Source organism: Eschrichtius robustus, chromosome 1 (genome assembly GCF_028021215.1).
Source record: "Eschrichtius robustus isolate mEscRob2 chromosome 1, mEscRob2.pri, whole genome shotgun sequence".
Taxonomy (NCBI): Eukaryota; Metazoa; Chordata; class Mammalia; order Artiodactyla; family Eschrichtiidae; genus Eschrichtius; species Eschrichtius robustus.
The window spans coordinates 42,695,012-42,707,721 of record NC_090824.1 but is presented as its reverse complement, the minus strand read 5'-3'; the positions used below and the strand labels follow the sequence as shown (position 1 = coordinate 42,707,721).

The 12,710-nt window shown below is 33.4% G+C and overlaps 1 protein-coding gene across 9 annotated transcripts in view; it reads left to right on the top strand.

Annotated features, from left to right (window-relative positions):
• KIAA0586 (KIAA0586 ortholog) overlaps positions 1-12,710 on the top strand; it is a 107,549-nt gene that overhangs the window by 29,965 nt on the left and 64,874 nt on the right. For all 9 annotated transcript variants that reach the window (XM_068544720.1, XM_068544783.1, XM_068544766.1 and 6 more), the window contains 4 exons: positions 1,049-1,243; positions 2,707-2,894; positions 4,705-4,818; positions 6,358-6,438. In XM_068544720.1, the coding sequence (XP_068400821.1) occupies positions 1,049-1,243; positions 2,707-2,894; positions 4,705-4,818; positions 6,358-6,438 (578 nt within the window). The remainder of the gene's footprint in view (positions 1-1,048; positions 1,244-2,706; positions 2,895-4,704; positions 4,819-6,357; positions 6,439-12,710) is intronic.

Below are 12,710 nucleotides of genomic sequence, written 5' to 3'. Positions count from 1 at the left end.
CCAACACAGCCATAAATAAATAAATAAATAAATAAATAAATTTATCAAAAAAAAATAAACATTCAAGAAAAATATTCCTTCAATTGAATGAATGAATACTTGAGAACATGATGAAAAAAAATATAGATGTGGTACTAAAATTTTTCTTCCTAGGATCATAAAACTATATTTAAAAGTCTAGATTTATAAAACTACTCTTATATTAAAAGTAAAAATGTAGAAATGTCAGGTATTTATTTATCAATAGAAAAGATTTTAGTTTCTTTTCCTTTACAATTTTAGTTTTCTTCACTTTTGTCAGGTTCCACAGAAATTTATGTTCTTCTCCAGAGAGACAGATAATCAGAAAAATGTCTAATTATTTAAGAATTCAGGGTTTAATATCTATATAGATTTACTAAATAGTGATTAAAAAATGTATAATGTTATTAACTTCTGCAAGGTTTTAATAAGTATAGAATTTGATTATCTGCACATAATTTCAAAGGAAATTTCAAAGGCCTGGTTATTCAGAATAATGAGAGGATGAAAAAATTTTCAATTCCAAAAATGATCATTAGCTTTTTTATACTCATAGGAAAAAACGTAATGAGTTAAATAATACGTTCTGAATATTCTTTTGAATCTTTATTCAACATTTTTTTCTAGTTATTGTATCTTTTCTATTATAGTAGTTGCACAAGTTGTTACATCTATTCAGAGGTTGAAAAACCATGACCTGCAGGTCAGCTGCGTGTTTTTATAAATAAAGCTCTATTGGAACATAGCTATACTCATTCATTTAAGTATTGTCTATGAGTACTTTCATGCTACAACAGCAGAGTTGAGATGTTGCCACTGAGACCACACGGCCAATGCTAAAATATTTACTCTCTGACCAATTAAGAAAAAGTTTGCCAACCCCTGGTTTACTTATATTTTGGGGCCCTGTAACCTTATTATATAGAATGAGATCTTTCTGTGAGGAAGGGTTGCTATATTTGTAGATGACTGCATAGTAGATGTTCAAACAGTATTTTAAAATATCTGCCATTGGTGATTATTATAGGCACTAAAGTAAAGTCAATAAGAACACAAACTGACTTTTATGCAACAAAACCTACAAAGACAGATTCTAAACTGCAACATACCATAACTACACTGTCTCCTGGTGATCAGCAGTACTTGTTCAGCCCAAGCCGGGAAATGCCTACTTTTTCAGGTACACTGGAAGGTCATCTAATTCCTATGGCAGTTCTTTTAGGTAAGACCCAACAAAATATATGGGGTAAATTTTAAAATTCTAATCAGCAATAGCAGAAATTACAAAGTGATACTGACATAGTAGTCACCTACCTTTTCCTTTATGTGTTGTTTGTATTTGTGAATAGGGCCTCAGAATGTGTCTTTGTGTAGTAGCAGTCTCTGAAATGATGCTATATTTTCACTTACAGGAAACATTCTTTTGGTATTTTATAGTATATTGCTGTAGATGAAATGAAATTAAAATAATGTTTAGACATGACAGACATTCATAATAATTAAAGAACTTAAGGATTTTTATTGGTTTAATATCATCATGTCTTAGGAGAAGTACTTTGAATTACCTTTTATATACTTTTGGAATAGACCGTGATAAGTAAAAATTATGTAGTTGTGTGTTCTAAGCTAATTGTTTGTTATTAACTTATTTGAGGTCTCTCAGACCCATCATTGTAAAAGTTGAGCAAATAATTTTTGTTCTCACACTAGCTCTTCAAACTTTGTTAGCTATTTTTTTCTTTCAATGTCACTGCGATTCTTAATTTTGATGAATTATTTAAATGTGAATATTTTTCAACATAAGAGAGAATTTTTTATTTTTGATATTATGGGTCAATGGCATGTCAACTTGGTAGCTGTCTGTTCAAACACGTCTTCTACTAAAATAATAGCTGATACTTATAAAGTCCTTACTGTGTGCCAGGGACATATCTAAGCACTTTATATATATTAACTTATTTAATCCACTGTATAAAACGCATGGTAATGTACCAATTTTATAAATGAAGAAACTGAGGCACAGGAGAGTTCAGTAATTTGTCAAAGGCCACATAGCTAGAGTGGAGCCAAGATTCAAACCCAGGCAGTGTGACTTTAGAGTCTGTGTTTTTAATGAATGCACTGCACTGTCCCTCTTTACTTTGAAATTTAGGAAACAAGTGGAACTTTTGAAGTGAAAGGTAACAAAATTTTGACAGCTATGATAGTTAGCAGATAGTTGGCCTACGTGCTGTTTATTGGTAGTCAAACACTAGTATTTTGTTGTCGGTTTTATTTCTGTCTGTTGCTGCTCTATGAAGATTTGAGAATAAAAATAATACAACACAATGCAATACACTTTAGTTTTGGCTTTGCCACTTACTATCATAACCTTTAGCAAATTAGGTTATGTCTCTAAACCTCTGCTCCCTCAACTGTAAAATGTGGATAATATTAATACTCCATAGGCTTATTTAAATTAGATAGTGTATGTGAAGTGTTTAGTACATATGAGCGCCTAATGTTAGTCGCTGCTAAAAGGATGACATGGTGAGTATGAGGACAGTGGTGATGATAGAGGAAAAGGTGATTGCAGATAGTGCTTTCCCTTCCTATGAGAATTTAGGCATAAAGATCTAGGTTTTATATTAGAATTTTCTCTTTATTTCTCAAATGGTTGACTCCTTTTCCCCCCAAATTTTTTAGGACAAACCCAAAGTAATAGTGATTCCATGCCACCTGCTGGAGTAATTGTAAACAAGCCACACCCTGTAACAGTGACTACTTCTATTCCACCATCATCTCGAAAAACAGAAACTGGAGTAAAGAAACCTAACATAGCAGTTGTAGAAATGAAGTCGGAAAAAAAGGACCCTCCTCAGCTTACTGTGCAGGTATTCAGTGTGCATGAACAGAAAACTTTAAGGAAAAAAATATTTGGCTTAACTTTAGTACTTAAAATCTATTATATTGCTTCATGAAAACTGTGCTTTCATGATGGGTCTTTCCTTCTTTAAAACTATGATATTAATGTGATATTGCTATCCTTGTTCTGCATGATTTAAGCTACCTTTTCTAAGCTGCTAACTCATATCCAGGTGACTTGATGATATTCCAAAGGGAACAATTCCATAGTATGTTATAATTAATTTAAAAAAAGGCTTAATGTGTTTGTCTCATATAATTAATACTTTATACAAACATATATAAGAGGACTTGAATGAATGGAGAGAGAACTTATAATGTGAAGCTTCAATATTCAAGATGACAATTCTTCCTAAGTTAATGTATAATTTAAGTGAAATTGTATTAAAAAAAATAAAAGCCATGATTTTTTTAAAACTTGAACTTTAGGATCATTTTGACATTTGAAAGAACAAAGGTTTAGAAAAGTTAAAGTGTTTTGATACTGGTCCTATTTCAGAAATAGCCTTGGTTATTTAAAAAGAATGTAATATGTGATAGATAGTTCATTAGTCAGTGGGAAATAGGGTTATTTTAAATGAAATAATGTATGTTATAATTAGTTAGCAGTGTGGAAAATAGATCGGTTTTAGACTCTAAAGTTTTACTGTATAGCAAGTGAGTTCCAAATAGGCAATAGGCTAAAGTGTAACTACAAAATATAAAAACATAGAAGAATTAGAAGATAATTGCACGTAGTCCTTATCAAAAATGAAGCTAAGTCTAGATATGAGAGGAGAAATCTTAGTTATGATAGAAAATAGATTTGAATCTATAAAATCTAAAACTTATATATGTAAAAGATTCCTAAATGAAAAGGAAAACAACATACAGTGAGAACATATGAAAGGAATATGATAGAAAGTTTTAATTTTTAAATATAAAAACCTCCATAAATTAATAAGAAAACATAAGAGCAAATCTAGAAATATTCAAAGAACATGTATAAGACTCTACAGAAGAGGAAGTTATAAGCAATCAAATTGAGTAATTTAAATCTTGCTAGTTACCAAGGTAATGCAAATTAAAATAACAATATACCTCCATTTAAAAACTGTTCTTGCTGAAACACTTTTGTTATCTAATTTGGGTGAAGGTTGGGTAAAACATAATTAATTATGTTTTTGATGATGGAAATAGAGCTCTTCATTGCATTTTGGCAGTAATTACCAAGAATCTTAAATATTTATGCTTTTTGGCTCAAGAAGTTAGTCTAATATCTGGCTATCTAGCATAATGAAATAAGTCAAAGTTCAGGGAAAAAACCCCTATGTATATATGAAGTTTTTTGGAGTGATATATATCTATCTATGTAATAGTGAATATGTAAGGAGTATCCTAAATGTTTACCAACAGGAAATTGATTAAATAAGGCATGTATTTTCTTGAAATACTATACACTCATTTAAAATACTATTATGAAGTCTATATGGAAGTATAGTAAGGTGTTTATGACCTAATTACAATGGAAAATCAGGAATGAAACTGTTTTAGATTTCAGCTATGCATAAGTGGATAGTAAAAACATAAAGGGAATAGTGAAAATGATGTTGTCTTAAGATAATAGGATTCTTTGTGTTTCCCTTTTATTTTCCAAATTTTGTAAAATATGCTTTCATAATTTATATTTGTTATCCATTGACTTTGCAATAAAAAGTTAAATATGTTATTGATAAATAGATTCACAAATATTTGAGTCAAAATGATGAAATGAAAGCTGGATGTTGTATTCTGTTTTAGGTATTACCCAATGTAGATATTGACAGCATTTCAAATGGTAGTGCTGATGTTGGTCTATCTCCGTCTAGTCCCAAAGAAGCATCTCCTCCTCCTCCTCTGAAAACCTGGATACAGGTATGTTCAGAAATGTATTCTATATCTTTGAGCAATGTCTGACTATAGATTTTTAACTAATGTTAGTCCATGCAAAGTCTTCCATTGTAATATATTTTAATAATTTTGGTTTAAGGAAAAGATTCAAAACAAATGTGAAATTGCTTTTTTAAAAAATTAATTAATTTATTTATTTTTGGTTGCGTGGGTCTTTGTTGCTGCACGTGGGCTTTCTCTAGTTCCATCGAGTGTGGGCTACTCTTCGTTGCGGTGCGCAAGCTTCTCATTGCGGTGGCTTCTCTTGTTGCAGAGCGCGGGCTCTAGGCTTTGGTAGTTGTGGCACGTGGGCTCAGTAGTTGTGGCATGCAGGCTCTAGAGCGCAGGCTCAGTAGTTGGGGCGCACGGGCTTAGTTGCTCCACAGCATGTGGCATCTTCCTGGACCAGGGATCGAACCCGTGCCCCCTGCACTGGCAGGCAGATTCTCAACCACTGCTCCACCAGGGAAGTCCCTGAAGTTGCTTATGAACTCGAAAAAGAAAGTTTGTTTAATATCCTTACGTTTATAAATGTTCTGAAAATGATAATCCTTAGTGTAACTTTTTGGTAACTTAAGTTGTAAGACTCATATGTGAAGAAAGAATTTCTGCCTCTTTGGAGAAGAATCTTGATTTAAATGGGAATTAAATTATAGTTTTCCTGAATGTGAATTTTATAGTGACAATTGGAGTTTATGTTTTGGGTTGTTACTTTGTCGTCATACTATTGGCACGATGCAAAAATATGCATTTCTTTCTGATATTTATTTGCAGCTTGTGACTGAATGACAAAATTATGACTTTACTACACAGCAAAATAGCACTGTAACATTTCCCCAGGTTTCATCTATTGTAAGCAAATTTGTTCATTGAGGATACAGTTTTAAGGAGAGGAAGAACATCAGTTTTTCACAATCAGAAATAGTAAAATAGAACTGGCCCTGAATGGCTCTTGTGCCTAATTTTATTTTTCATCAATAATTTTTTTAACCAGAAGTTTATTAAAACATATATGATTACAAATAATTTTTTGGACTGTTCATCATTCTGCTCTCAGGAATTGTCTATTGTGGGCTTTGGTGACCAGATTATATATAATGAGGCCTAGAGGCTAAATTTGTAAAATAATTATTTTGTTTGTCTTTCTAAATTATTTGATTCTGTATCTGTCTTTTTGTGAGTTTGTATATGTGTAAACGTATATATCTATACATATAAACGCATTTCTTTATCTTAATTCTAGGAGAGAAATCACAATTATATCAACTTGATCAATTGACTTAAGTTGCATTGTTGGTGGAGTCCTTGATAGAAAAACTGATACCTGGTTTTTTATAGCTATTGAAATGATAACTTGGAGACTAGCTTGGATTTCATTTACTAGTTAAATCAAGTCTGAGCAGGATATCAGAATAAAACACAGGGGCATGTAATTATAAGCTTATGCTATGGTATTATGATAAATTAGGTATAAATTAAAAAGACATTAAACACAACAAAAACTTTCTGAAAATGCTTTCTTAGACTCCAGAATTTACGAAGGCAGATGAAGAAGAGGTGAAGTTTCCAGGAACTAACTTCGATGAAGTAATCGATATCATACAGGTAACAAAGCTTAGCAATCATGTGAATTTATTTTTCTACTAGCATTTTTTTACGTGATTTGATTATCTTTTTTTTTTTTTTTAAAGACTTCATTTGTTTTTAGAGCAGTTTAGGTTCACAGCAAAATTGAGAGGAAGGTACAGAAATTTTCTGTATGTTCCCTATCCCCACACATGCATAGTCTCCCCAATTATCAACATACCCCAACAATTTTGACTTGTTAAAATTGACACATCATAATCACTCAAAGTCCATGGATGACCTTAGGGTTCATTCTTTATGTTGTACATTCTATGGATTTGGAAAAATGTATTCATCATTATGCTATTATACAGAGTATTTTCTCTGCCCTAAAATCCTCTGTGTTCTGACTATTCTCCTTCCCCCCTACCCACCCCAGTCCCTAGCAACCACTGATCTTCTTACTGTCTTCATAGTTTTGTCTTTTCCAGAATGCAGTATACTTGGAGTCATACAGTATGCAGCTTTCTCAGATTGGCTTCTTTCACTTAGTAAAATACACTTACGTTTCTTCCATATCTTTTCATGGCTTGACAGCTCATTTCTTTTTAGCACTGAATAATATTCCTTTGTCTGGATGGACCACAGTTTATTTATCCATTCACCTACTAAACGACATTTTGGTTGTTTACAAGTTTTGGTAATTATGAATAAAGTTGCAATAAACATCTGAGGGAATTCCCTGGTGGTCCAGTGGTTAGGATACCGTGCTTTCACTGCCAGGAGCCCAGGTTCAGTCGCTGGTCAGGGAAGTAAGATCCCGCAAGCCACGCTGTGCAGCCAAAAAAAACCAAACAAAGAAAAACAAAACAAAACCAAACATCTGGTTTTCTTCTGTGGACATAAGTTTTTAACTCCTTTGAATAAATATCAAGGAGCACAATTGCTGACTTAACATGGTAAAAGTATCTTTAGATTTGTAAGAAACCACTGAACTGTCTTCCAAAGTTGCTGTACCATTTTGCATTCTCACTAGCAATGAATGATAGTTCCTGCTGTTTCATATCCTTGCCAGCATTTGGTGTTGTCAGCATTCCAGATTTTGGCCATTCTAATAGGTGTGTAATGGTATCTTATTGTTGTTTTAACTTACATTTCTCTACCTCAACATAATAAAGGCCATATACAACAAGCCCACAGCAAGCATCATTCTCAACAGTGAAAAACTGAAAGCATTTCCTCTAAGATCAGGAACAAGACAAAGATATCCACTCTCGCCAGTTTTATTCAATATAGTTTTGGAAGTCCTAGCCATGGCAGTCAGAGAAGAAAAAGAAGTAAAAGGAATCCAAATCGGAAAAGAAGAAGTAAAACTGTTACTGTTTGCAGATGCCATGATACTATACATAAAAATCCTAAAGATGCTACCAGAAAACTACCAGAGTGACTTCCCTGGTGACACAGTGGTTGAGAATCTGCCTGCCAATGCAGGGGACACAGGTTCGAGCACTGGTTCGGGAAGATCCCACATGCCACGGAGCAACGAAGCCCATGTGATGCAACTACTGAGCCTGCACTCTAGAGCTCACGAGCCACAACTACTGAGCCCACATGACACAACTACTGAAGCTCGCGCGCCTAGATCCTGTGCTCTGCAACAAGAGAAGCCACTGCAATGAGAAGCCCACGCACTGCAACGAAGAGTAGCCCCCACTTGCCGCAACTAGAGAAAGCCTGCATGCCGCAACAAAGACCTAATGCAGCCAAAAATAAATAATAAATAAATAAATAAACTAATTAATTAAAAAAAGAAAACTACTAGAGCTCCTCAATGAATTTGGTAAAGTTGCAGGGTACAAAATTAATACACAGAAATCTCTTGCATTCCTATACAGTAAACAACGAAAGATCAGAAAGAGAAATTAAGGAAACAATCCCATTTACCAGTGCATCAGAAAGAATGAAATACCTAGGAATAAACCTACTTAGGAGGCAAAAGACCTGTACTCAGAAAGCTATAAGATGCTGATGAAAGAAATCAAAGACGAGACAAACAGATGGAGAGATATACCATGTTCTTGAATTGGAAGAATCAATATTGTCAAAATGACTATACTACCCAAAGTAATGCACAGATTCAGTGCAATCCCTATCAAATTTCCAATAGCATTTTTCACAGAATTAGAACAAAAAATTTTACAGTTTGTATGGAAACACAAAAGACCCCAAATAGGCAAAGCAACCTTGAGAAAGAAAAACGGAGCTGGAGTAATCAGGCTCCCTGACTTCAGACTATACTATAAAGCTATAGTAATCAAAACAATATTGTACTGGCACAAAAACAGAAATATAGATCAATGGAACAGGATAGAAAGTCCACAGATAAACCCACACACCTATGGTTACCTAATCTATGACAAAGGAGTCAAGAACATACAGTGGAGAAAAGACAGTCTCTTCAGTAAGTGGTGTTGGGAAAACTGGATAGCTACATGTAAAGAATGAAGTTAGAACAGTGCCTAACACCATACACAAAAATAAACTCAAAATGGGTCAAAGACCTAAATGTAAGACCAGGGACTATAAAAATCTTAGAGGATAACACAGAATGCTCTCTGACATAAATCACAGCAAGATCTTTTTTGATCCCCCTCCTAGAGTAATGAAAATAAAAACAAAAATAAACAAATGAGACCTAATGAAACTTAAAAGCTTTTGCACAGCGAAGGAACCCATAAACAAAATGAAAAGACAACCCACAGACTGGGAGAAAGTATTTGCAAATGAAGTGACTGACAAGGGATTAATCTCCAAAATATACACATAACTCATGCAGCTCAATATCAAAAAAACAAACAACCCAATCAAAAAATGGGTGGAAGATCTAAATAGATATTTCTCCAAAGAAGACATACAGATGGCCAACAGGCACACGAAAAGATGCTCAACGTCACTAATTATTAGAGAAAAGCAAATCAAAACTACAATGAGGTATCACCTCACACTGGTCAGAATGGCCATCATCAAAAAATCTACAAGCAATAAATGCTGGAGAGGTTGTGGAGAAAAGGGAACCCTCCTACACTGTTGGTGGGAATGTAAATTGGTACAGCTACTATGAAGAACATTATGGAGTTTCCTTAAAAAACTAAAAATAGAGCTACCATATGATCCAGTAATCTCACTCCTGGGCATATATCCGGAGAAAACCACAATTCAAAAAGATACATGTACCCCCGTGTTCATTGCAGCACTATTTACAATAGCCAGGACATGGAAGTAACCTAAATGTCCATCAATGGAGGAATGGATAAAGAAGATGTAGTACATATATACAATGGAATATTACTCAGCCATAAAAAAGAACAAAATAATTCCATTTGCAGCAACACGGGTGGACCTAGAGATTCTCATACTGAGTGAAATCAAAGACGAATATCGTATGGTATTGCTTATATGTGGAATCTAAAAAAATGATACAAATGAACCTATTTACAAAACAGAAATAGAGTCACAGATGTAGAAAACAAACTTATGCTTACCAAGGGGGAAAAGAAGGGGGAGGGGTAAATTGGGAGATTGGGATTAACATATACACACTACTATATATAAAATAGTAGAAAAATAGTAGTAAAAAAAAAAAAAAAGATAAGTAATAGGAACCAACTGTATAGCACAGGGAACTCTACTCGATACTCTGTAATGACCTGTATGGGAATAGAATCTAAAAAAGAATGGATATATGTATATGTATAACTGATTCACTTTGCTGTACAGCAGAAACTAGCACAACATTGTAAATCAACTATACTCGAATAAAAATTAATAAAAAAAAAAATTAATCAAAAAATTTACATTTTGCTGATATATGATGTGGAGCATCTTTTCAAATGCTTGTTTGCCATCAGTACATCACTTTTGGTGAGGTGTCCATTAAGGTCTTTGGCCCATTTTAAAAATTGGGTTGTTTTCTTATTATTGAGTTTTAATAAGAGTTTTTTTTTTGGTATATTTGGGGTAACAGTTTTTATCAGAATGTGTCTTCTGCAAATATTTTCTCCCAGTCTGTAGCTTATCTTCTAATTCTCTTGACATTCGTTTTCACAGAGCAAAAGTTTTTAATTTGAATGAAGTCCAGCTTATCAATTAGTTTTTTCATGGGTTGTCCCTTTGGTCTTAAATTTAAAAAGTCATTGCCATACCCACAGTCATCTATGTTTTCTCCTATGTTATCTCTAGGAGTTTTATAGTTTAGCATTTTACATTTAGGTCTGTAATCCATTTTGAGTTAATTTTTGTGAAGGGTGTAATCTCTGTGTCTAAATTTTTTTTTTGGCCTGTGAATGTCCATTTGTTCCAGCACCATTTGTTGAAAAGATTATCTTTGCTCCATTGTATTGCCTTTGCTCCTTTGCCAAAGATCAGTTGACTATATTTATGTGGATCTATTTCTGGGTTCTTTGTTGTGTTCCATTGATTTATTTGTCTGTTCTTTCACCAGAACCACACTGTCTTGATTGTTATAAGTCTTCAAGTTGGATAGTGTCAGTCCTCCAACTTTGTACTTCTCCTTCAATATCATATTAGCTATTCTAGGTCTTTTGCCTCTCCATATAACTTTTAGAGTAAGTTTGTTGATATCTCCATAATAACTTGTTGAGATTTTTATTGGAATTACATTGACTCTATAGATCAATTTGGGAAGAACTGACATCTTAACGTTATTGAGTCTTCCTCTCCGTGAACGTGGAATATCTCTCCACTTATCTAGTTCTTGATTTCATTCATTAGAGTTACGTAGTTGTCCTCATATAGATCTTGTATGTGTTTTGTTAGATTTATACCTAAGTATTTCATTTGGGGGGCTGTGCTAACGTAAATGGTATTGTGTTTTTAATTTCAAATTCTGCTTGTTCATTGTTGGCATATAGGAAAGTGATGGACTTTTGTATGTTAACCTTGTATCCTACAAACTTGCCATAATTGCTAATTAATTCCAGGAGTCTTCTTGTTGATTTTTTCAGCTTTTCTACATAGACAATCATGTCATGTGCAAAGATAGTTTTATTTCTTCCTTCTCAATCTGTATACCTTTAATTTTCTTTTCTTGTCTAATTATATTAGCAAAGACTTCTAGTACAATGTTGAAAAGGAGTGGTGAGAGGGAACATCCTTGCCTTGTTTCTGATGGTTGAATATCTTTTGACCATAAGTATTATGTTACAGAGCTTTGAGAAACTTCCTTTTACTTTGCAGTTAAATATATTTTTATTTTAAAATTATAAGTTGTTATTCTGTAGTACAGTATTATCTTCTATATCACCTAGCTACCTCCATGAAACTTAATGATTGTTAGCTGTTTCCAACCTGCATCTCCTCTCTCCTGCTTCTTACTTCCTTCTTCCTTATTGTTTCCCTTGGTTTCCCTCTCTCCAGTCTGTCCTTTCTTCATTCTATTACATTTGTCTGTTTTCATTTCTGGATTATTAGCAAGTTCGCCAGTTAGTTCATATTGAGGAAAAAAGTTGTGAGAGGTCTAAAATCCAAGGGAAGAGCCCATATAGCAGGAAGAGATATAGAAATGATAGAAATGGTTAAATAGAAGGAGGGAAAAAGTAGCTGGAAGTAAAATATAAAGGATGGGAGAAAAGATCATAGAACATAGAGACTACTTGAATAATGATGTGTCAATGAACTTTAAAGGAGACATTTGTTCATATTTCTTAGACTTTCAGAACCAAGACTAGTTTTGTCAATCATAAAATAAAATCCTATTTTAAACATTAAGCGATATGCACTACATTAATGTTACTTGCTCACCAATGTGTCTTCTCATGTGAGTTCGACGTGAATGTTTTGAAGGTAAGAATATAGCAAAGACATTAGACAACTGTTCAATATATAAGTGAAAGGAACATTGTAGAAATAGCAAAGAATTTGGACTTCAAAGACAAGTGTTTCTGTCCTTGCTCTGCCACTTAATAGCTGTGGACTTCATTTTTCAATGGGACAATATTATTGAGTTATATTTTTTAAAGAGCCCTAACTTTTTTTGAGATACATATTGCATTATTTACAGATAAAACGATATGGTATCTGTGGTTTATTTCAAAATGGTGTGCAAAGGGGAAAGTGGATGGGGGAAGTATAGATGACACAGAGTTCATTATGAGTTGATAATTGTTAAAGGTAGGCAACAGGTAAGTGGGATTCTTATTATTTATGTATAACAGATATAGTGCATGAGCACTATTTTGTTCACTTTTAAACATGTATATTTTTCATAATAAAAAGTTTAAAAATTCTGGAAG